The 27,083-nt window shown below is 40.5% G+C and overlaps 1 protein-coding gene across 4 annotated transcripts in view; it reads left to right on the forward strand.

Moving 5' to 3' along the window:
* Nucleotides 1–27,083, forward strand: part of LOC111965143 (inactive phospholipase C-like protein 2) — a 64,723-nt gene that overhangs the window by 1,895 nt on the left and 35,745 nt on the right. For 2 of the 4 annotated variants that reach the window (XR_002877473.2, XM_023989154.2), the window contains exons 1-2: nt 5,248–5,603; nt 6,243–6,690. Coding sequence is in view for 2 of the 4 variants with exons in the window: in XM_023989154.2 (XP_023844922.1) it covers nt 6,442–6,690 (249 nt within the window). In the remaining 2 variants the exon portion in view is untranslated. Of the gene's footprint in view, nt 1–5,247; nt 5,604–6,242; nt 6,691–18,603; nt 18,674–27,083 lie in introns of those variants that run through there. The other 2 variants (XM_070444015.1, XM_070444014.1) reach the window with 2 other exon arrangements.

Here is a 27,083-nt window from a genome sequence, read left to right on the forward strand (position 1 = left end):
CACAGCCAAAATCCTAGAGGAAAACCTGCTTCAGCCTGCTTTACAACAGACACTGGGAGAGGAATTCACCTTTCAGCAGGACATTAACCTACAATACAAGGCCAAATCTACACTGGAGTTGCTTACCAAGAAGACAATGAATGTTCCTTAGTGGCCAAGTTACAGTTTTGACTTAAATCTGCTTGAAAATCTATGGCAAGATTTGAAAATTGCTGTGTAGCCATGATCCCCAACATCATGACAAAGCTTGAAAAATTATGAAAAGAATAAAGGGCTAATATTGCGCAATCCAGGTGTGTAAAGCTCTTAGAGACTTAACCAAGAAGACTCACTGCTATAATCGCTGCCAACAGTGTCAATACATACTATAAACTCAGGGAGCTGAATACTTATGCAACTAATATATTTTAGTTATTTAATTTCGATCAATCTTTCAAAAGAAATAGATAGAAATCTTCCACTTTAACATTAGAGTACTTTGTGTAAATTGTTGACAATTAAATCCATTTGAATCACACTTTGTAACAACAAAATGTGAATAAATCCAAGTGGTATGAATACTTTTGCAAGTGCCAATAATTAGTTTTGAAGTACTTTCCGAATTCCTGTTCAACTGTTTTATAAGGGCTAACGAGTGGCGCAGTGGTCTTAGGCACTGCATCTCAGTGCAAGAGGCGCCACTACAGACCCTGGTTTAATTCCAGGCCAGATCAGATTATTCTCGCTTGGGATGTCTACCATCCCTTGTTTTCCTTGTATAATTCAAACATTCCTTTTTAATGTATAACATTCTACAACATATTTGATGATTTATAATTGATAGGAGATGCAGAGAGAACCTAGATCGTAACCTATATTGATTTGTCTGGTTAAATTTGTGCCAACGGAGCTGTTACTTAGTGATGTTTCAGGTTCACCATGTGTTTTGATCAAATCAAATGTATTTATAAAGCCCTTCTTATATCAGCTGATGTCACAAAGTGCTGTACAGAAACCCAGCCTAAAACCCCAAACAGCAAGCAATGCAGGTGTAGAAGCACGGTGGCTAGGAAAAACTCCCTAGAAAGGCCAGAACCTAGGAAGAAACCTAGAGATGAACCAGGCCAAGAGGGGTGGCCAGTCCTCTTCTGGCTGTGCCGGGTGGAGATTATAACAGAACATGGCCAAGAGGTTCAAATGTTCATAGATGACCAGCAGGGTCAAATAATAATAATCACAGTGGTTGTCGAGGGTGCAACAGGTCAGCACCTCAGGAGTAAATGTCAGTTGGCTTTTCATAGCCGATCATTCAGAGTATCTCTACCACTCCTGCTGTATCTAGAGAGTTGAAAACAGCAGGTCTAGGACAGGTAGCATGTCCGGTTCCATAGCAGCAGGCAGAACAGTTGAAACTGGAGCAGCAGCACGGCCAGGTGGACTGGGGACAGCAAGGAGTCATCAGGCCAGGTAGTCCTGAGGCATGGTCCTATGGCTCAGGTCCTCCGAGAGAATTAGAGAGAAAGAAAGAGAGAGAGAAAGAGAGAATTAGAGAGAGTATACTTAAATGCACACAGGACACCGGATAAGACAGGAGAAATACTCCAGATATACAGACTGACCCTAGCCCCCCGACACAAACTACTGCAGCATAAATACTGGAGGCTGAGACAGGAGGGGTCGGGAGACACTGTGGCCCCATCCGACGATACCCCCGGACAGGGCCAAACAGGCGGGATATAATCCCACCCACTTTGCCAAAGCACAGCCCCCACACCACTAGAGGGATATCTTCAACCACCAACTTACCATCCTGAGACAAGGCAGAGTATAGCACACAAAGATCTTCCCCACGGCACAACCCAAGGGGGGGGCGCCAACCCGGACAGGAAGATCACATCAGTGACTCAACCCACTCAAGTGACGCACCTCTCCTAGGGATGGCATGGAAGAGCACCAGTAAGCCAGTGACTCAGCCCCTGTAATAGGGTTAGAGGCAGAGAATCCCAGTGGAGAGAGGGGAACCGGCCAGGCAGAGACAGCAAGGGCGGTTCGTTGCTCCAGTGCCATTCCGTTCACCTTCACACTCCTGGGCCAGACTACACTCAATCATAGGACCTATTGAAGAGATGAGACTTCAGTAAAGACTTAAAGGTTGAGACCGAGGCTGCATCTCTCACATGGGTAGGCAGACCATTCCATAAAAATGGAGCTCTATAGGTGAAAGCCCTGCCTCCAGCTGTTTGCTTAGAAATTCTAGGGACAGTAAAGAGGCCTGCGTCTTGTGACCGTAGCGTACATGTAGGTATGTACGGCAGGACCAAATCGGAAAGATAGGTAGGAGCAAGCCCATGTAATGCTTTGTAGGTTAGCAGTAAAACCTTGAAATCAGCCCTTGCCTTAACAGGAAGCCAGTGTAGAGAGGCTAGCACTGGAGTAATATGATCAAATATGTTGGTTCTAGTCAAGATTCTAGCAGCCGTGTTTAGCACTAACTGAAGTTATTTATTGCTTTATCCAGGTAGCCGGAAAGTAGAGCATTGCAGTAGTCTAACCTAGAAGTGACAAAAGCATGGATACATTTTTCTGCATCATTTTTGGACAGAAAGTTTCTGATTTTTGCAATGTTACATAGATGGAAAAAAGCTTTCCTTGAAACAGCCTTGATATGTTCGTCAAAAGAGAGATCAGGGTCCAGAGTAATGCCGATCCTTCACAGTTTTATTTGAGACGACTGTACAACCATCAAGATTAATTGTCAGATTCAACAGAAGATCTCTTTGTTTCTTGGGACCTAGAACAAGCATCTCTGTTTTGTCCGAGTTTAAAAGTAGAACATTTGCAGCCATCCACTTCCTTATGTCTGAAACACAGGCTTCCAAGGAGGGCAATTTTGGGGCTTCACCATGTTTCATCGAAATGTACAGCTCTGTGTCATCCACATAGCAGTGAAAGTTAACATTATGTTTCTGAATGACATCACCAAGAGGTAAAATATATAGTGAAAACAATAGTGGTCCTAAAACGGAACCTTGAGGAACACCGAAATTTACAGTTGATTTGTCAGAGGACAACCCATCCAGAGACAAACTGATTTCTTTCCGACAGATACAGATCTAAACCAGGCCAGAACTTGTCCGTGTAAACCAATTTGGGTTTCCAATCTCTCTCCAAAAGAATGTGGTGAGTGTGATGTTAGTGATGTTTCAGTTTCACCATGTGTTTTGAGCAATGACGTAAAGTGCATTCGGAAACTATTCAGATTCCTTGACTTTTCCACATGTTGTTACATTACAGCCTTGTTCAAAAATGTATTCATGTTTTTTCCTTATCAATCTACACACAATACCTAATAATGACAAACCAAAAATAGGTTGACATTTTTGAAAATGTATTAAAAATAAAAACTCTTACATTTACATAAGTATTCAGACTCTTTACTCAGTACTTTGTTAAAGCACATTTGGCAGCGATTACAGCCTCAAGTCTTGGGTATGACGCTACAAGCTTAGCACACCTGTATTTGGGGAGTTTCTCCCATTTATTCTCTGCAGATCCTCTCAAGCTCTGGCAGGTTGGATGGGGAGCATCCAACCTGGAGCAGCTATTTTCAGGTCTCTCTAGAGATGTTCGATCGGGTTCATGTCCAGGCTCTGGCTAGGCCACTCAAGGACATTTAGAGACTTGTCCCGAAGCAATTCCTGCATTGTCTTGGCTGTGTGCTTAGGGTCATTGTCCTGTTGGAAGGTGAACCTTGAGCGCTCTAGAGCAGGTTTTCAACAAGGATCTCTCTGTACTTTCCTCCGTTCATCTTTCCCTCGATCCTGACTAGTCTCCAAGTCCCTCCCGCTGAAAAACATCCCCCAACATGATGCTGCCACCACCATGCTTCACCGTAGGGATGGTGCCAGGTTTCCTCTAGACCTGATGCTTGGCATTCTGGCCAAAGAGTTCCATCTTGGTTTCATCAGACCAGAGAATGTTGTTTCTCATGGTCTGAGAGTACTTTAGGGGCCTTTTGGCAAACTCCAAGCGGGCTGTCATTTTTACTGAGCAGGGGCTTCTGTCTGGCCACTCTATCATAAAGGCCTGATTGGTGGAGTGCTGCAGAGATAGTTGTCCTTCTGGAAGGTTCTCTCATCTCCACAGAGGAACTCTCGATCTCTGTCAGTGACCATCGGGTCCTTGATCACCTCCCGTACCTAGGCCCTTCTCCCCTGAGTGTTCAGTTTGGCCGGGCGGCCAGCTCTAGGAAGAGTCTTGTTGGTTCCAAACTTCTTCCATTTAAGAATGATGGAGGCCACTGTGTTCTTTGGGACCTTCAAAGCTGCAGACATTTTTTGGTACCCTTCCCCAGATATGTGCCTCGACACAACCTTGTCTCGGAGCTCTACGGCCATTTAATTTGTCCTGATAGTTTGGTTTTTGCTCTGAAAAGCACTGTCAATTGTGGACCTTACATAGATAGACAGTTGTGTGCCTTTCCAAATCATGTCCAATCAATTGAATTTACCACAGGTGGACTCCAATCAAGTTGTAGAAACATCTCAAGGATGATCAATGGAAACAGGATGCACCTGAGCTCAATTTCGAGCTAAATTTCGAGTCTCATAGCAAAGGGTCTGAATACTTATGTAAATAAGGTATTTCTGTTTTTTATTTGTAATAAATGTACACAAATTTCTACAAACATGTTTTAATTTGGTGATTATGGGGTGCTGTGTGTAGATTGAGGGGGAAAAATATTTTAATCAATATTAGAATAAGGCTGTAACCTAACAAAATATAGAAAAAGGGAAGTGGTTTGAACTCTTCCCGAATGCACTGTATATAAACCCTGGATGGCAAATACTATGTATTGGCCAATGAGACTCTTTGATGCCACTGGTCGGCCATATTGGCACTCCACAGAAGAACGAGTCCTCCAACGGAATGAATGGATTTCTACAGTATTTCAGTTAAATGTATCAAGGACAGAATTACATGCATACGTATTTTGTTGTTGTAGTGGGGACAGGAACATGAGTACTTTCAAAAATTATACTTTAAAGATATATATATTTTTATATAACGTATGTTTAACTCACATAATATAATTGTAAAGTATGCATTAATGTGTTTGCAATAGAATAAACGTGGGGGGGAAAGTGTTTAGACATTAATAAATGCATTTCTATAGCTTCCAAAATATATTTTTTCTACTATGGTGGGTGCGTGCCAAGATGTAGGCGCGGTGGCTTCAAAACTGTGCCCGGTGCTGTCTTCTAGTGTAATTAAAGCACTGGTTTTGATCGATGAAAGCAGTTTTCATGTATTTCAATAAGACATACCTTTTTCCATGAGCAAGGTTTGATTGACAGAAGGTTCGTTGTCGTTGCTGCCTGTTACAAGTAGTTCGTTCACCTTTCGCTTAACGGGTAGCTCGCTAGATAAATATTTAGATAGCAAATGTATTGACAGTTGGGTTTAGTCGGTGACTACTTGCTAACTAACGTTAGCTGCATTGCAAGCTAGCTAATGCAGCAACTGGTGGTGATGCATGGACTGAACAGTAGTCTCGTCGTTGCAGCTGGATAGCACAACAGAATGGAACTTTGTTCTCTTTTGACACGACTTTATCAAGCAAGGCAAGTGTGATAACATGAAATTATGTTGGCATGTGTGGCTGTAGAACAGATACATGTGAGGGTTAGTTAAAACAAATATTTTGCTGTAACGTTAGTGTTAGTTTGCCAGGTTAGTTAATGTTAGCTAACTATTGGCAAGTTGATTAAATGTGGGCTAATTTGTCAGTTAACCTAACATGACTGAGTAAGGACGTATAACTAAGTTGGCTAGCTATAACTAAATTAGCTCTAGTCCAGATATACAACACAGCAGCTAACAAACAAGACACTTCTATCCCAAACGATCGCAAATATGGCTAACTTGTTGACTAACGTTAACTAATTTACTAACGTTGCATAGCTAGGGAGCTAACTATCGAATGACTTACCAGACATAATTTTAAATGAGACGATGTAGCTAGCTAATGCATCCATTATGAAATATAACTTTGCAATTTTATACAGACAGCTTTGCAAATTGAAAATGCCATTGAATGCAATTGCACTGTTTGCACGTAATTAACTAACGTTCGTCAGCTAACGTTATCATTCAAAGTCACATTATTAGACATCGTGTGCATGCAATTTCAGATCATGTCTAGCATTGAACAGTTTAATCTATTGGTATTCAATGTCTCTTGTTTATGTTTTGTTTTACAGAGCACAATCCATGGAGCACGCGACATTAAATACCAGTCAAATATGGACCGAAAGATGATACGGAACGTTTTTGTGCAGTTATAACGAGGTAGCTAGCTAGCAAGCCAGGACATTGGGTAAATACAACAGCGTTGCAAGTGAAACACCTACATAGCAGCTTGACAGCTACGCTTGGTTTGTCTGTGTGCGTGGAGTGCCTATGGCGGAGTTTGGAGAGAACGGCGGCTCATCTCCATCGAATACTGGGGATTCGGTGGCTTTGCCCAGTGACAAAAAAGACGGGAAGACGCAGTGCGAAGTATCGGTCTTCAATGGGGACTGTGGGATACCGGCAGACATTGTTGGATCAGAAACGTTACCTGACAGCCCAGGGCTTGAAACGGCCAACAACTCCTCTGTCGGGTTGGATTCCAAACCCGGAATACCACGCAGGAGCAGCATTATAAAGGTAAATCATATTTGTATGCAGATTTACACGGATTTGAGAACACAAAAAGAGATCCATGGTTGTCTAGATTGTTAGCTTAGTGGATGCATCCTTAGATTTGATCTTCCACCAAGTGTACATGTTATGCACATTGGTTCAGCAACCTCGATCAAATGACCACTTGCAATCCAAAAACCACTGTTCACACACACATTGACAATGCAAACAGTTAGGTGAAAGTAGAGAGAGGTCTTGTCTGAATTTCATTGCAAGTGCCAATTCACCATTCAGAGAAAATTAAGTAACTTCTGTGTTGTCAGCTCATGGTAAATATCTGCACTATTTGACTGAATTCTGGATAGGCTACTACTAGGAGGGGATAAACCTACATTATCAGATTGAATGCTTTTGTTATAAGATAGCCTAGGCCAAGTCCTCACTGACTAATGAATGAAATTGAAGATGGGGGACTAATAAGCACCTTAATATGAGGACATAGGGAATTAGTATGGGACAACAATGTCTAGGCTACAGGCATTCTTACAAAGACGTTCTGTTCTGTTGGAAAGAATTGCTTGAATGCTTTGCATAAACTGAATTTGGAGAGCAAAGTGATCCGTTTGCGGCATCTTTCAAACAGCAATTTTGAGTGCTTGACGTTTACCATATGTTGCCATTCCAAATTTGGGAAAGTCTGGACCAATTCCTGTGGTTAAGAACAGTTTCCAAATAAAATTGGTGCCATTGTTGCTTATGAACACATTGGTTTGGTAAGCAGTTCATCACGAGACAAGGCTTTTCCTCATTAAGACCTCTCAGCTTTGAATTCCGTTGTCTTCATTTAGATAGTGTTGTCAGTTGGCCTCAATATTAGCCAACAACAGATGGCCTCATGAAGGAAATTATGCATTCACCGATTTCCTCATATTGACTGTGTTGCAGGGTTGTTTTGTTTTCCCTGAAAGTGAAGGCTACAAATCCCTAAATAGGCCTACAAATTGCATTCAATTGAAGCCTAGGTCTTGCAGACTGAGGCGATCACATTGCTAAACTCACAGCTTTTTTGTATTTCTCTTATTGCTGCTCACTAGGCAGGTTTCCATTGCTTTTGTTGAATAAACCTGGGTCAATGTCGCAAAATAACATTGTGACGTGTAATGGAAACGGCAGCTATTGAAGAAATGTTCTAAAGATCAACAACATTTTTATCCATTCAACGGGTGGATTTGTCTTGTCAAACTTTCTTCATTGCAAGAAATGATGATGGAAAAAGTTTTTCAGAATAAATGAATAATTTAAGGGACTCTGGGCACGTGATGTCACACGTTACAATAAAGCTTCACTACACATTTTAATTCTAAATGTCTACTGCTTGCAAAATACATTTTTTTCAACTATAAAAATGTTTATTTGCAGAACAAGGATTGTCTTGACTTTCAAGAATGCCTGAATTGTTTTGCCTTTTCTGGTTGGCTGGATGCAAGTTTTACAATCCAATTATTTCAGCTCTACAGGAGTGCACGTTTCACAATAGCACAGACCATGGCGATATGTTGGCACATGAGAATTATTAGAATATGGCAAAGATTAGTAAATTCTTGCATTCTATCCATGCTGGCCTTTGCGGGCTACCTGAGACATGAAACATACTGTAGGTGGGAAGGCATACAGACTGTCACATTTATTAATGCGCAAATTCCCTAAATGGATAATGGAAACAGTTCAACCACTTCATTTTTTATTTGGCACTCAAGGTTTTTGCCAACATTGTAATTTTGGGGGGAGGGGGTTGACGTCATTACGGTCTGCTGTTTTTGTCACAAGACAGTTCAGTAGAAACAAAGGCGGCAGTTGCAATTTCTATGCAAACTTTCTAAATGTCAACAACAAAATCGCTGGACAAGTTAATGGAAACGGCTTATGTAGGCCTAGGTCTATCCCATATTGCTATGCATCTTTAGATTTTTAAGCTGGTTATGGCTTACACTCTATCCCAGGGATGAGCAACTCCAGTCCTTTGTGGCCTGATTGCTTTCACATTTTTGCCCCAGCTAACACACCTGACTCCAATAATCAACTAATGATCTTTAGTTTAGAATGCAATTAGTTTAATCAGATGTATTTGCTAGGGTTTGGGGGAAAAGTGACAACCACTTTGGCCCCTGAGGACTGGAGTTGCCCATCCCTGCTCTGGCCTTCTTAGTGATAAACTTATCATATCTGCAAGTCAACTGTGTAGCCTTATGAATGGATAGTCCACACTGTGACTAAAGTTGCATCACTATCTTTAGATCAGCAAATTTCTGGACCAACTGTAGATGAGGCTTGTACTTGTTATTGTCCAAAATATCAATCAACTATGTTATTCATTGTGAGCCTTTTCATTGTGTTATTGTTGATTTGCCAGCAATGAACACGATTCTTTCCAGTTAAGCTCTTTTCCAAGCCAGGTTTTGTGGGCAGCACTTTCTTGGCACATTGAAAGCGTTGAACTTTGATGCTCTCTCTGCCTGGAGATTGATGGCGGAATATTGACATTTCTGCCATGTAAAGTTCCAAGTAATCTCTCACCACACAAGGACCTGTCTCACTTCCCAGCTGTGAAGAACTATTTATTTTATCTGATGTCCACTCCTGTGACTCAAGGTTCAATATCCTCTGTTTTAATAGGTCAATTATGTCTATTGAAATGTATTGGAGAGCAGAGAAATCTGTATTTACCCCCCCAAATTTACTGCACATACTTTCACTCACCAAGCTCTTGGTTGGTCCAGGAAGCCCACATTTAGGAAACCTTTTGTGTCAACAAACCTCTCATTGCTATTGAACAAAGCTTAATGCACTTGTCGTGCAAGAACTGACTGGTCCGAAGGTAATCTACTGCCAAAGGATCCAGTCAGCAAATGATCACATTTTAATTTTATTACACCTTTATTTCACCAGGTAGGCCAGTTGAGAACAAGTTCTCATTTACAACTGTGACTGGCCAAGATAAAGCAAAACAGTGCGACAAAACAACACAGTTACACATGGGATAAACAAACGTACAGTACAATAGAAAAATCTGCATACAGTGTGTGCAAATTAAGTAATGAGGTAAGGCAATAAATAGGCCAATAGTGGCGAAGTAATTACAATTGAGCAATTTACACTGGAGTGATATATGTGAAGATGAGGATGTGCAAGCAGAAATATTGGTGTGCAAAAGAGCAGAAACACAAATATGGGAATGAGGTTGGTTGGATGGGCTATGTACAGCCGCAGCGATCGGTAAGCTGCTCTGACAGCTGATGCTTAAAGTTAGTGAGGGAGATATGTCTCCAACTTCAGTGTTTTTTTTGTTGCAATTTGTTCGTCATTGGCAGCAGAGAACTGGAAGGAAAGGCGGCCAAAGCAGGTGTTGGCTTTGGGGATGACCAGTGAAATATACCTGCTGGAGCGCGTGCTACGGTCGGGTGTTGCTATGGTGACCAGTGAGCTGAGATAAGGCGGAGCTTTACCTAGCAAAGACTTATAGATGACCTGGAGCCAGTGGGTTTGGCGATGAATATGTATCGAGGACCAGCCAACGAGAGCAAACAGGTCGCAGTGGTGGGTAGTAGAGGTCGACCGATTAATCGGAATGGCCGATTTAATTAGGGCCGATTTCAAGTTTTCAGAACAATCGGAAATCGGTATTTTTGGACACCGATTTGGCCGATTTTTACACCTTTATTATTTAATCTTTATTTAACTAGGCAAGTCAGTTAAGAACACATTCTTATTTTCAATGACGGCCTAGGAACGGTGGGTTAACTGCCTCGTTCAGGGGCAGAACGACAGATTTTTACCTTGTCAGCTCAGGGGTTTCAATCTTGCAACCTTACAGTTAACTAGTCCAACACTCTAACCACCTGATTACATTGCACTCCACGAGGAGCCTGCCTGTTACGCGAATGCAGTAAGCCAAGGTAAGTTGCTAGCTAGCATTAAACTTATCTTATAAAAAACAATCAATCAATCATAATCACTAGTTAACTACACATGGTTGATGATATTACTAGTTTATCTAGCGTGTCCTGCGTTGCATATAATCGATGCGGTACATATATTGCTCCAATGTGTACTAACCATAAACATCAATGCCTTTCTTAAAATCAATACACAGAAGTATATATTTTTAAACCTGCATATTTGGCTAAAAGAAATCCAGGTTAGCAGGCAATATTAACCAGGTGAAATTGTGTCACTTCTCTTTGCGTTCATTGCACGCAGAGTCAGTGTATATGCAACAGTTTGGGCCGCCTAATTTGCCAGAATTTTACGTAATTATGACATAACATTGAAGGTTGTGCAATGTAACAGGATTTTAGACTTATGGATGCCACCCGTTAGATAAATACGTAACGGTTCCGTATTTCACTGAAAGAATAAACGTCTTGTTTTCGAGATGATAGTTTCCGGATTCGACCATATTAATGACCTAAGGCTCGTATTTCTGTGTGTTATTATGTTATAACTAAGTCTATGATTTGATAGAGCAGTCTGACTGAGCGGTGGTAAGCAGCAGCAGGCTCGTAAGCATTCATTCAAACAGCCTTTTGTGCGTTTTGCCAGCAGCTCTTCGTTGTGCTTCAAGCATTGCGCTGTCTATAGACTTCAAGCCTATCAACTCCCGAGATTAGGCTGGTGTAACGATGTGAAATGGCTAGCTAGTTAGCGGGGTGTGCGCTAATAGCGTTTCAAACGTCACTCGCTCTGAGACTTGGAGTAGTTGTTCCCCTTGCTCTGCATGTTGTCGATGTGTTCCTGGTTACCTGGTTCGCGCCAGGTAGCGGAGAGGGAGGAAGATCTGTTACACTGGCAATACTAAAGTGCCTATAAGAACATCCAATAGTCAAAGGTATATGAAATACAAATGGTATAGAGAGAAATAGTCCTATAATTCCTATAATAACTACAACCTAAAACTTCTTACTGGAATATTGAAGACTCATGTTAAAAGGAACCACCAGCTTTCATATGTTCTCATGTTCTGAGCAAGGAACTTAAACGTTAGCTTTCTTACATGGCACATATTCCACTTTTACTTTCTTCTCCAACACTTTGTTTTTGCATTATTTAAACCAAATTGAACGTGTTTCATTATTTATTTGAGGCTAAATTGATTTTATTTAGTATTATATTAAGTTAAAATAAGTGTTCATTCAGTATTGTTGTAATTGTCATTATTACAAATACATTTTTAATCGGTATCGGCTTTTTTTGGTCCTCCAATAATCGGTATCGGCGTTGAAAAATCATAATCGGTCGACCTCTAGTGGGTAGTATATGGGGCTTTGGTGACAAAACGGATGGCACTGTGATAGACTGCATCCAATTTGCTGAGTAGTGTTGGAGGCTATTTTGTAAATGACATCGCTGAAGTCAAGGATCGATAGGATAGTCAGTTTTTCGAGGGTATGTTTGGCAGCATGAATGAAGGAGGCTTTGTTGCGAAATAGGAAGCCGATTTCAAGTTTTAACTTTGGATTGGAGATGCTTAATGTGAGTCTGGAAGGAGAGTTTATAGTCTTGCCAGACACCTAGAATTTGTGGACAACTATAAATACCTAAGTCAGAACCGTCCAGAGTAGTGATGCTAGTCGGGCGGGCGGGTGCAGACAGCGATCGGTTGAAGAGCATGCATTTAGTTTTACTAGCATTTAAGAGCAGTTGGAGGCCAAGGAAGTAGTGTTTTATGGCGTTGAAGCTCGTTTGGAGGTTTGTTAAACCTCTTAGGGATCCCTTATATCCCATTCCCGCTCGAATCCCGTTAACAGGATTGATTTGACAACATCCAGTGAAATTGCAGCGCGCCAAATTCAAAAACAGAAATACTCAAATTATAAAGACTGTTGACATCTAGTGGAAGCCCACTGTAACGGTTTCCCATAGAAAACTCATGGAAAACACATTGACCTCAACATTTTTCCCCCCTGGATGGATTATGCTCGGGGTTTCGCCTGCCAAATCAGTTCTGTTATACTCACAGACAATATTCAAACCGTTTTAGAAATTTCAGAGTGTTTTCTATCCAAATCTACTAATAATATGCATATCCTAGCTTCTGAGTCTGAGTAGCAGGCAGTTTTCTTTGGGCATGCTTTTCATCCGGATGTGAAAATACTGCCCCCTAGCCCAAAGAGGTGTTAACACCGTGCCCAAAGAAGGGCCAGATTTATACAGAATGGTGTCGTCAGCGTAGAGGTGGATCAAAGAATCACCCGCAGCAAGAGCGACATCATTGATATATACAGAGAAAAGAGTCGGCCTGAGAATTGAACCCTGTGGCACCCCCATAGGTCTGGACAACTTCCGATTTGACACACTGAACTCTGTCTGAGAAGTAGTTGGTGAACCAGGCGAGGCAGTCATTAGAGAAACCAAGGCTGTTGAGTCTGCCGATAAGAATACGGTGATTGACAGAGTCGAAAGCCTTGGCCAGGTCGATGAAGGCGGCTGCACATGTGGCTTCCCACCAATGTCCCAAATGCAATAAGGGACTGTAAGACTACACAATAACAGCCTTCTCTGCCAGCCTTGACAAGTTGGTATAATACAACACTGGTCCATATGCAAATCAGCATTGAGCAAATTACCAGGCTAATCATGCTGGCCTTGTCAGACCAGAGTTAAAATGGACAACCCCCATTAGTAGCAGTGGGTTCTGCTACAGGTCTTGGACCTGTTCATAACTGTGCAGCCATATTACACGCTCACATCTCTCCATTCCACTTCCACCTTACACTTTAGCCTTGCAAATATGTCAGAGTGAATAGAAAGTGATACCACCATGCTTTTTAGAAATGACACTGAACAAAAATATAAACGCAACATGCAATAATTTCAAAGATTTTACTGAGTTACAGTTCATATAAGGAAATCAGTCAATTTAAATACATTCATTAGGCCCTAATCATTGTATTTTACATGACTGGGAATACAGATATGCATCTGTTGGTCAACGATACATAACCTTTAAAAAAAAAATGTTTTTAATAAAAAGATAGTGGTGTGGATCAGAAAAACAGTCAGTATCTGGTGTGACCACAATTTGCCTCATGCAGCATGACACATATCCTTCGCATATAGTTGATCAGGCTGTTGATTGTGGCCTGTGGATTGTGGCCACTTTCACTTTCTGTCCTCACACTCAAAATGACTGCTGATTTTCAACTGTATTATGGAGCGCAAATCCATTTGCACAAGTTGAAAGTTTTCCGTCATTTTTTAACCTTTGAAATCAACATTGTTTTTTACATTTAGATTATTTACTCAACAAATTTTCAGAGAGAACAGCTTTCTGTGGAACGGGTAAGATATTTGTTTACATGTTCGATTGGTCAGATAAGTGCAGGCTTGTGGTAATGGCTGGAGTAGAATAAGTGGAATGGTATCAAATACGTCAAACCCATGGTTTCCATGTGTTTGATGCTATTCTATTTGCTTCGTTCCGGCCATTATTATGCCTCCTGTGATGTGGGGAGAGAGCGGGGTGGGCATGGAGGGGGCTTGACATGAAGCACTGAACATCATGATGTGAATTGGGATGTGTTTAGGATATTACATGTATTATTACAGAGTGATGCACTAGAAATGTGTAATATTTGTAGAACATGGAACAAGGAAAAACATTATTAACCGGTTCTTAAGATTTGAAAATAATGGTTCTGTCCCGAACACTAGAAATCACTTTTGTTTCTGTTCCTCAAAATGGTTTTATTCTTTTAATTTTTTTTGTTATTTGAAAAGGTTCCAATCCCTGAGTAATATAATAACCTATTTCTCTACTAAATCAGAATGGTTTTTCTGCAGTGATGAGAGGATGTGGTCAGCAGTGGTGGAAGAAGTACCCAATTGTCATACTTGAGTAAAAGTAAAGATATCTTAAATGAAAACGACTCAAGTAAAAGTGAAAGTCACTTTGGCCTAACAGTTTAAAATGATCTGTTCAATTTTGACCAACCACTGGAAATGACTGATTTTGAATGAGTTGAATGAACCTGTGGCTAAATAATTTTTTCACAGATAGTTCACTGAACAAGGTCCCTCCATTGTTTGATGGCTATCAATTATCTTCTATATCTTGTTGCCAAACCACAGCTCAGAGCATGTCCCTGATTAGTGATCATCCAAGGAAAATGTAGGCCTAGGATTTTTCCAACTGTCCACTGCAAATAAATTCTTCTGATCTGGTCCGGGCAGAACAAAAGTAGCAATACATTCTCTTCCAATTCAGATGCTCCTTATTTCAAGGGGAGCCTTATACTGCTACTTAGTTAGCTTAGGAATCCCTTACAGCAATTTATTTTTCTCCCCTTTCTCAAGATCAGGGTTATTTGTCGATATTGAGTAGTTTACATTACACAATCCTACACCAGTTTATGATGCCTGATATTTCTTGCACCCTAGTGCTAACCAAACCCAGTTGAATGTGAAATGTCACTGGTCTCATAGACTAGATGTGACATGATAAATGTAAATCCTGGACACTGAAATTGGAATGATATGTTACATTTGCTATGGTTACATAAGATGGAAGATTACATGAGGCAAAAAAGAAAGGAGGGTTTGTATGGTCGGGGTGGGTGTATAACGTGAATGTCTAGCAACCCAAAGGTTGTGTGTTTGAATCTCATAATTTATCATTTTAGCAAAATTTGACATTTTGCAACTACTTACTACTTTGTAACTACTTAGCATGTTAGCTAACCTTTCTTCTAACCTGAACCCTTTTAGCTAACCCTAACCTAACTCCTAACCTTGAGCCCTAACATCTAGCAACCCAAAGGTTGTGTGCGAATCTCATCAAGGACAATTTTAGGTAATTAACATTGCAACTACTTAGCATGTTAGCTAACCCTTTCCCTAACCTTAACCATTTTAGCTAACCCTAACCTAACTCCTAGCCCTAACCTTGACCCGTAACTCTAGCCCCTAGCCACCTAACGTTAGCCACTACAATTTGGAATTCGTAACATATCCTACGTTTGCAAATATGTAAAATATTGTACGAATTGCCATTTGTAACATATCATACGAAATGGATGATGAACATCCACAAAATGATAAATGCCATACGAAACATTACATATCATATCTAAATGCAGTGTCTCAGAATTGTATGCACAGAATAATACGAAATGCTCTGAGACCTGGTTGGAAATGTCTGGTGTGTGGCTGCTATTACGGATGGGCATTAGAAATAATTTCACTCCTCAAATATCATGATTCTTTCCCCCTTACATGTTTTTAACCTGAGCCTTGCGCGATGGAGAGACGCAGGGGGTTCCGCTATGATGCAGCAGCAGGCAGAGGGGCCGGTTGTGTGAGATGGAGAGAGACAGACTAGAAAGTAGCCACGCTGGCTCATGCTAGTTAGATAGACAAACATAAAGTTAGCTGCTGGTTATCAGCCCATAACAGTGCCTGTCTTGACTCTAGGGCTGGGTGGTATACCGGTATTGATGCATGGACCAGTTTGGGTTTTTACTTTACCTACTGTAACGGTATTTGAATGTTTGGTTTGTTAAATGTGATAGTTTTACAAAGCTACTTTAGTCATCTTTCTCAGCTCTCTCTCCATGTCGCTATCCACACAGACCTAGCCCTGCCCCCTGTCTCAAGGTGCAAATGTGTTGTTCCTCGACCACAAGACACTTGCGTTCAGTCTGCATGGTCAATGCAGAGCATGCAACAATGTTGATGACAATGATGCTGTTTTTGCTTTGCTTTTTAATATAAATCCACTAGCGTTCTATAATTACACTATTAGTTTGTGATTCTTACGTCTGCAAACAGCAAGTTTGGCCTAAATATTGTTAGCCGCTAATTGTTAGCCACTAATGCTAATTGCTAGCTAGCTAATAAATATACTGAGTCAGAGCAAACCAATTAGATATACAGCCTGATAATACCGGTGTAAACCTAAATCAGCATGTTGTTAGTGCAACAGTATCTTCTAAATCAAAGACGAATATGTAAAGCAAGAACGTGTTAGCTACATGAAGCTGCTAAGCGAACATTAAATCTAACACTTCTCAACACTTAGGTTCCTACCCTGTCACAATAACTCCTCCCTGGCCTTTTAATTTATGTCAAACACTGTATTTAAAGTGCCCACTATATTATATTCTAACTGTAGAATTATAATAATCATATTTCCATGATTCCAACAGTTCACCCAAGTGTTTTGCTCTAAATCGCAAGTCAAAATCGCAATTGCAACATTTGGTTAAAAATAAGGCCTAGATTGTTTGCCCAAATCGTGCAGCCCTACATGGCAGTGTGGACATGATCTCAAATGAGTGCAGGAAATGCAGAAATGGATAAATGCGTAAAATAATTTTTGGTTGAAGTTTAATTGAACGGTATAATACAGAATGGAGAAATACCCATTGCAATCACTTAGAATGTATGTGTTGCTGCTATAGGGTCACACACACTACTCATAAAGCAAATGTATTATTCAAAAACATAAAATATTGTCATAACCTCCACTTTTTTTGTTTTTTTTAAATACCGTGTTATGATATTTTGGCCATATCACTCAGCCCTACTTGACTGCATCAAATCGATGTAGAGAAGATAGCTAGCTGAGCAAAGTTAGCCAGCTAGTTATCCAGGTAATGGAGGCTACAATATGCTGCGCTCCCTGTCCTTGTAAACAAATAACATCATCATTCATATTAAACAGCCTACCTTGTTTGTTGTAGCCCACTCATTCTCATTTAGCTAACGTTTAATTCTGTAATTTCTTTCCATTTTGCATTGATTAGAGATCTCTCACTTCCCTTGCTACACATGGAACCTTGGACTGTAGAGCAGTTTTGATTGGCTGACAAAATCAACAAGCTACATGTGTGTAGGTTACCGGCATAGATGGCTACCAGTATGCATGTCTTTTAAACATTTTTTTTATGGTGCACATGTCATACACTACATTTTACTTTAAAAAAAAGAAGAAGAGTTTCAAATGTCATCCTTGTACGTAACCGTGTCATGTGGATAATTTACTTAATTAAATTAGGCCCCCCAAAAAATAAGTATTCAAATACTAACATCCGTTTCAGATATTTGAATAACTGTGCCCATCCCTAGCTACTCTCCAAATGAAATCAATTAGCAGCAGACTGGCTCATGATTAAAATGTGCAAAGTTATTAGGGCTGTCCTCGACTCAAAAAAATCTTGGTCGATCGAGAGTCGTCTGTTCTTTCGACTAATCAATTGGTAGAAATGTAAAACATGTATTTTTCCATATAGACACACCACACCCTATGTTTGAATACAGTCAACTATATGTAGGCTACTGAGCTTGTCTGATGCTTTAAGCACTGCGATTTAAAAATGAAGACACACAAATTACTGAAGAGGGAGTCAGAGATCAATATAGCCTAACCTGAAGAAAAAAAACATGTTCCCGACACTTTTCCTCCCGCTGCTGCTGGCCTTTGCAGATTATGCCAGTTTATGCTCCTGAAGTTGCTGGTAATGGGCTACACCAGTGGTCGGCAACTTTTTCCATTTGGAGTGCCAAGTTATCATACTATTTCTACTGATCTGCATGCCAGTTATGAATTTCAAATGCACATTTTCATGGAACAGTTTTATATATCTCAATCAATGTCATGTGGTTAATCAAAATTCTATCCGAATGAAAACTATTAAAATTTAAACTTAACTTCTGTTGCCATTGCCGATATGTAAAAATAGCGTACATAAAGCCAACAAATAAAAACATTGCACTCCGCAGGTAGAAAATATCCTGATTAAAAATATCCTATGAATCACATTGGCTATGCATGGCCTGTCTGTAAGGAACTTGAAACATTGTGTCAACTTTTAGCTTGGTCCGGCCCAAAGCTCCTGCTAGCAAACTTGTAACAATGTATAAAATATTCTGGGCCCTCAGTTTCCTGTGCCAGTGAGCTCCGGAGCGACAGACACAGCTGTAGGCTGTTTGCGGGATAAGAAGTAATCAGGTAGGTCTATTTTATGACGTTTACACCGGATCAGAGCATGACATTTTTATCAAAAAGGGATAGATCTGGAAAGATTTTTCAAATAGGCTACATTGAGGAACTATTGGCATTCTCAATGGATGTAAAAACAGTCTTTGTTTACTTGCTGTTTGAGGCGAAGAAAAAATGACTTTGAGAAATAGTATCAGATCCCCAAAGGGGCACATTTATAGGCCTACATTTGCATGCAGGACAGGTAGTCTATAGGCCTACTTCTATGTGTAATTAGGTGCGTGTCCTTAGTGAAGATTGACAGGAGCACTACAGTACAAATAAGACATTAAATAAATTGACAACTCGTAAATGGAATGAAATAAACCAGTGAAGCCTAGGTTGTGCACTCTGCAAACAATGTGTCCACTTCTACAATGACAATGGTAAGACTGTAGTAATAATATATTGAATGCATTAACATAAATGACCTTAACCAAACAAACATTGTAGATTTTTAGAAATAATGGGAATTAATTGGTAAATGTACTACTGGTGATACTGGTGTGCCATCCCTGCGGCCTCTGCAATGGATTAGTCCGCTCAGACAGGCGTGAATCAGACGGGTGCCTCGTGTGCCATACATATTCTTTTATATTTGCCACTGCTCGACTAAAAGAATCTTGGTCGACCAACAGCCTATCGACCAAACAATCGACCAGTCGACTTAATGGAGTCGGCCCTAAGAGCTATGAAGGGAACATGGAGCAAATCGATTGCGGGAGCAATGCCTCATTGATCCTGTAATTACTTATCATTGGGTAGGCTATATTATGGTTGCTATTTCAGTAATCGGCCATCGAATGCATGTAGGCATACATAGTTGTCACACATGCACTGTGCATCACTGGTCATCATATTTTTTGTAATTAATATTTCACCATGTTACATAAATGGCTGGAAGAATGTTAAAAACTAAGCACTGCGGCAATATTCTGCCTCGGTTAAAAGGAGAGCGCCTAGGACTCTTAGCAAATGTTGCGCAGCATACTAGGCTGAGTGAAAAGCCGGAAAATATGTGTAGGACACACAAAGTTCGAAAGCCAACCCATTTTCATGCTAAGCTACTTGGTCATAGGTCAGAGGAGCAGTAGTACATTTTTAGGGAAGACCGCAGTAGTGGTGCGTGATTCAACCACACCTTTGTTTCATCAAAACAACGGACAGCAACCTCTGTCCAGTGAAGTCCACAAAGCATATTGCATATAACTGACAGTTACATGACCTACAGCATGGTCAAGCAAAGTAATGTTTCTGACATTTTCGGACCACTAAACAACTATTGATTTAGAACCATGGAGAGTTGGCGCAAGTCACAAAGAAACGAGGAGCTGCCGCCTCTATTTCAGCACCATTTCAACTTCATCATCATCAAATCACCTACAGTGTGCTTAGTCTAATACTGTGACTACCAAAAAAGATTTAGTCCAATCAACGTAAGCTAATATGATGTGGCTGTCCATGGTTTTGATTTCTGTGTGCGTGTGCCTTCGTGCAAGTAGAGAGAACATGTTGACTCGCCCTACTTGAAGAGAAAGGCCAATGCCATCCTCCTCATTCATGTTGATGAAACAGTCTATCACCCCACCATACAGTACACTCTTTTATTTTTTGTGGTCCTAGGCTACCTGGCTAAAATGCTTGCTCGCAAGCCTAACTTCCTTTCATGGGCAATGTTAGCTAGTTAACATTAGCCTTCTACATCTAGCTATATATTGAACTTCCATCCTCTCAGGCCAGGGGCACAATGTATGAATTAATGGTTGGTTCCATATCGCCGTTATAAGCATTGGCCAGTACGGAGAATTAAGTAAAACCACAAGTCCAATTCCCTATCTCCATGGCTAATTTAGGAAAGGGACAATTTTAGCTAGCTTGCCACCGGAGGACAATACAACGAGATGCAACAATTCAAGTTGTTTCTGTCAATGACGTTTGCTCTCAATACGATTTGATAGGAGTGCCGCCAAACCCAAACTTGCTTCCATTAACACGTATTTCTTTATTTGTAATTTTTTTGGGGGTGTGCCAGGACCATTCACAGTTGAGCTCACGCTGATTAGCTATTATTTTATACTATTTTTATCAAGAGAGGCCAAATACTTGCTGCCTTCCCTTGCATTCAATGCTACGGGCTGCAACAATGTCATACTCTTTCGGACAAGACCGCATCAATGGCCTACACATAGAGACAGAGTGGCGCTGTTTCGCTTACTCGGATGCTTTCTCAGATGAGATGCATTCAGCCTCTTGTGATTTGAAGGAAAATTATGAAAAACAAAGATACATTTTTTGGTATGTTTTCTTTCTTGGTAATTTTTTTGGGAAGTCTGGCTACCCTTCGCATCCATGAATACACACCGCTGGAAGACTGTCCGTCCCCCATGTACCATTATCATTTATTCATTCATCCACTCGGGCGTTGCTCATTTACAGGGCTGGGGACTTGACGGAGAMCTACCGGCTATAACCTGTTATTTCATCGGGACCACAGATGACTTGGCAGTACTCAAGTGGCTTTACCAGGGTAGTGTTCGTAGTAGACCACCATTAATTGAAGGGAAGTGCATAAGAGTGCCATAACGCAGGTATACACATTTCTGACACCTTCAATTATTAACAGATCTTAGCACCTGTTCACTTTTAAACCCAAGTCCGTTTTTGAATTGTATAGTGGTAGGGAATAGGCAACTAGATTCAGCTGCGGTCTGAGTTTTGTCCGAGTGGGTGTTTGGGGGCCCGGAACATAATTATAATTATTTGTACACTGCAAAATTGACCACAAGTAATAAGCCCAAAAATATATTGTATTTGGAAACAGTTTTGTACCTGATTTTATATTGACGCGATCACATCTCTTTTTATTTGTGGGAATACTTGATATACATTTTAACTGAATTCCTGGTGATTTAAGTGTATTTTTTTCAGAAAAACTGAAATCCTTGGTGATATTAGTCTTGTTTTGTTTTACAAAAATCTTTGCAGGGGGGGAAATCACACAGACTGGTTTTGGATCACAAGACGCCTGTTACTGACCCCTGCCATACATCTTCAAGAGTTGGCCCCGGATATGACAACTGTTCGATAGCGTACATTTTGCTCAGTCTGCAGTCACCGGCTGCAATGGAGGCTAGTCAATCTCTAACACGGCCGGCATCTTTTGATCTGTGATTGAACGCTAGAAAGGCAGTCACTGTCACGACGCATTGGCATTGTACTGTAGAACTTTAGTACAATTATTGATCTCACAAGATTTCTCTTCTCACATCCTAATTTGTTTATGATTGGCATATGGATTTCTTTGACCTGACCACATTTCCTCTGCCCCAGCACCGTTCTCTTCTCCTGTTTGACCTTTGGGCTCTTCCAGCTATGCAGCCGATAAATCAGCCAAACCGTAATCACAATAAAGTTTATGCAAGCTTTGGGCATCTTGATACCCTTGGCAAAAACTAAGCAGTAGGGCCTAATGTTATTCACAGTGCAGTACTGTGGTGTTAAGAAGCTTTCCAGCGGGATGAGTTAGGCTAGTCTAATTAAAGATGCCTAATTAGATGCTGAACTAGATTGAAGCTGTTCACTCTCCTTCATGGATATAAATTGTGTGACATGACACCTATGATTTATTGCTGCTTGCTTCTTTAAAGTGATATTTTGGTAGAGTCAGATGACTTGTGGATACCATTTTTATGTCTGTCCAGTATGTAGGAAGTTGGAGGCAGTTTTGTGAGCCAATGCTAACTAGCGTTAGCACAATGACGAAGTCTATGGATATCTGCAAGCATGGGTTTGGACCTATGCAATACGATGACTGCACATTTTGCCTTACTTCCTAGATCCAGTCCCATACTGTTTTTGAATGGGATTTAAGATTATATAATCAAATTAATGAAAACACGGTCATTTGAGATGTGTATATGAATTTATATTTGTGGATTAATTTACTTCTACCTAATTCATTTTATAAAGATTTTTGATTTCATATCTTTTTTTTTCTTTGCTTGAATACCATTGAAAAAACGGAAGTGGTCACACTTTCCCATCGTAAAGCAATGTTATCACTGATATTGCACATAGGTCTACCTTTCATTTACCATATTGGCTATTGTTTCTCAAGTCACATTATAGTCTAATACAAATCTGGTTCAGGTCAGATTAAAGCAGGGGTTCCTAATTAGGGCAGGGCTCGACATTAACGCTTGTCCTCTTGTCTGGGACAACTTGAATCTGAGCGGAGGCGGTCAGTATTTTAAAACTATTTTAATTATAATTGTTTAAAATCTGGATGTTTTATGTAATTGTATGAAGCATGTATTACCTTGTTTCAAAGTAGCGTAGCTACAATTCAGCCTTTTATAAATGTTGATGGAATTATTTTATAAACACAACATGCTATTGAAACCAGCATTTTTCTCATGTTCTGTTTTTTAAAATCTATTTTGTTTTATTGTCCAGCAGGCAAAGGCATAATCCTAGTCATAGTTTTTGAGACCGGTGTTTTCCCTCTAATTGCATTTTGGAACATTTGCGTGTCGCCTACAGCCATGTGTGCATTGTTGACCTTACAATATGAAAATATAAAACTAATCAAATTTTTTTGTAAGCTAAACGATCTGATCTGTCCTCCCAGAACTGTCCCCAGAGCCAGTTTTGAACCAAATACATATTTGTTTCATCACCTCCAATTTCGAGCCCTGGAGGAATTTATTTTTATAAGGCATAAAAAGTATTTGATTGTAATGTTGCAATATTTTATAGGCTACCAAGAGTGGCCAACCATCCTTCAGGAGAGTGTTAAAAGGGTTGTGTTCTATTTTGAGACAGGCTGGAATATGCAGAGAGTAGCCTACATTTTTGTCTGATTCTCTATGTTAAAAAATATACTAATGCATTTCATTTTGTAAAGTGGTTTCTTGCATCATACAGGGATGTAAAAATGGTGTTACAGACTTTTTTTTGTTGACAAGTACTAAATCAGTCATCCAAAGGACAAGTATCTAAAATAGTTAATGTCAAGCCCTTATATGGGTCTCACCCCCCCACAGGTGGTCGCCAAAGTTTCCTGGTGGGTCACAGGACCTTCTTTGATTTGGGGCGGGGGACATTTTTTCTAATGTGGAAAAATAAACCTGGATTAAAGGACTCAAGCCTCTTGCTAGACTAGCTGTGAAAGTGTGTGAAGTTGCTTAGCTTCCTCACACACTAGTGATGTATCCATTGATTGCATCACTCAAATCACACTGTGTGAGGAGTGCATCAGGGATTGACTGGAGCTAAATCAATCAATGTGGATTTGGGTAGCTTCAGGGGCTCTATCGACGTCCTGCAGCAGTTCTCTTCTGACGGTCTCTGTTTTGTAACGCCTGTCTGATTGGTAACCCAGCTTGGCCCTTTGTCATTCTGCTTTCCTAAAGCTCAGTATATGTTCACTCAAGGGGTGTATGTTCGTTATGAAATAAGAACTGATTGGTGTAGTGCAGTGTTTCCCTAATTCTCCACGGGACCCAAAGAGGTGCACATTTAGTTTTTTTCCCTAGCACTACACGGCTGATTTCAAATAATCATCAAGCTTTGATTATTTGAATCAACGGTGTAGTGCTAGGGCAAAAAACTAAACGTGCACCCCTTGGGGTCCCGAGGAGAGTTAGGGAAACACTGGTGTAGTGGAAATGGCCCAATTCACTGGGGTTGGTAATCGCTTAGTCTTAGAACACTCTCCAGTCCACATGTGAATTTATGTATCGTTATAGTCAATGTTTTTGAAGTAGCTGTGAACTAATTGAAATGGGCAATCTGAATACTGCAGTAGAAAAGAACCAGGCCCAGATAATTACCACAACAGGTATGCTTTGTCATGTGTGTGAGGCACCCAGTGAGGAAGCCACCAGGGTTTTGGAGCTGCTCGTGTGTTTACTCTTTTTGTTAGTTCACTTTTTGGATTGCAATTTCTTTCACCCAGGATGAGCTACTGAATATTAGGGACAAGTTACCAGGTGGTTTTTGTCCTGAGATTCTGTTGAGATTCTGCTGAAAACCCCAGACCACGAGTCGGATTTCTAACTGAGGCTATGCGACTGTGCTTCGGAGAAAGAGGGGGAGATGCGCCGGGGTTGAAGGCGAGGTCTTCGTTCCCTGCTCCTAGGTCATTTCCTCTCCAATGTGCATTCACTCACCTCAAAATTGACATGCTACAACTTCTGATTAGAACAAAAAAGGACTTCTGTCACTGAATCTCGTCTAAATGACGACACACCTGAAGCTGCTGTGGATATACCAGGCTTCCAGCTATACTGGGCTGATGGTGTACCAGAGCTGTGCAAAAAATCCTAAGGTGGCGCTGCATGCTTTTACGTAAAACAACTTTGGTGCAATGATGTCACTTTACTGGCGAAATCTTTATCTCCTGACTTGGAATGTATTTTCATCAACTGCCATCTGTTTTATTCACCACGTCCCTCGCCCCCTGGATTTGGGGTTCCGGGGTCCCCTCCAGATAATGTTTACGTATAAGGACTTTTTAGCAGGACATTCTATTTCAAAATGAATGAAAACTAATATGATGCTGACATCTAAAATATAATGCCCTCCTCTAGAAATTATTCCAATTAAATATTGGGTTTTTGTTACAATTACTTTAACATATTGGACCATACATATAGCCTATGCATGGTCCATATTATCAGGTATGCTAATAGCAATAAGCATTACCACCTGTAGTTGGTGCTGTTGCGGTGACTGTTTTACCGCCACACCGGTGGTCACGAGTCATGAAGGCAGTCAGATTCTACGTGACCATTTAGTCACGGTAATTAGGCTTCTCCAAGCTCTGATGCTGCTGATGGTCATTAGTAGCCTACCAAACTTGCTTAACTGCCTGGTACTCAGCACTCTATTGTCCCTCTAATAACTCTGACATCAATGCAAATGTAATCGAAAATCTAATCAAACACTTCATGAGAGCCCATGAGCTCATGTTGTGCAACGTTTCTATAGGCTATGCAATTGCGTGAGAACAGAGTGATGGCCTCTACTAAAAAGAGGATGATCCTATCAGCTTTCTATAGGCTAAGCCTACTATTTTCTCAACTTTCCTAATATTAAGCACATTGCTTATCATTACAACAGGAGTATAGCCTACCTGGCTGGCATGAAAATGACCCATGGGAAAAGCGTTCTCTATTTGCTATTTAATAGATTACATGTATTTTTTCCACTGCCCCTATTTCGAGACAGGTGCATGATTTATTGGTCCATTCTAAATCCAAACAAATTTCACACATATTATTTAGTGTATGTAAAGACAAGATTAAATTAAGAATAGGCTAATATTGTCACCCATCAGACTATCAGTTGTGAATTATATATTATCACTGAATGATGCCCAGCATAAGGCAAGAAACAATGCCTTCTTTTTTTTGCGACTTTGTCGAATTATAGTCGCACACCTCGTAGTATAGCCCATAGGCCTATATGTTTTGAGAAGGTTTGTATCACAACTAAAGTGGGCAAATAACTTCTTAAAATTAAGCACATTAATCTGTTTTACAAAGGGTGTAGAGCCTAACTGGCATACATAAGCAGCGCGTGAGTTTCAAGGTTGGGGAAGATAATTTTCACCATTAAAAAATGCACCTTTATAATAAAAGCATTACATGTATCATCGCATTTGCGGTGACTTTTGATAATGGGGTTTTCCCGCTAATGGAACATTTTGCACTTATATCATACTGCCATGTACACATCGCTGCGCTTATAATATGAAGAAATAAACTATCAAAATTTTAAGCTAAACGTTTTGATCTGTTGCATCAGCCACATTGCGCTAAACATTTTTGGGATGCTAGTGGTTGTATTAATTTTGGATCCGAATTGGATAAGGAGGCACGCAGTTGCATCCCCGATGTGTCTGTCTTCACTTGTAACCTGTGAGAAAGACCTGATCACGTGATGGAGAGCCATATGAGTGAGCGGTACTTCAGAGCGCGCAACACTCAGGGAGAAGGGCACAACACAGGGCCGCAAAAGGCATGGATTATTTAAAGGGTGCATTACGGCCACACAAAGGGGATGCCACCGTGAAATTCGAGGCATTATCAAGTGCTTGTCAAATTGTGAATGAGAGACTGATGAAGTGTGTACAGCCTGCGCAAAAAAACAAAGCAGAGCTCATGCCTTTCAAGCGACTTTTTTTCAAATCATCATGTATTAAAAATCTAAACGTATAGCCCAACGTTTGACGAACAACTAAAGTTACATTAAGAACACTAAATGAATCACAGAGAAGTACCTATTTCTTTGTTAACCACTCAACACAGAATAGCTGCATGTGCGCACTTCCTCAAATTGTTTGGAGAAAATATCCTTTCTATTTTATTCAGCT

This window comes from Salvelinus sp. IW2-2015, linkage group LG6.1 (assembly GCF_002910315.2).
Source record: "Salvelinus sp. IW2-2015 linkage group LG6.1, ASM291031v2, whole genome shotgun sequence".
Lineage (NCBI taxonomy): Eukaryota > Metazoa > Chordata > Actinopteri > Salmoniformes > Salmonidae > Salvelinus > Salvelinus sp. IW2-2015.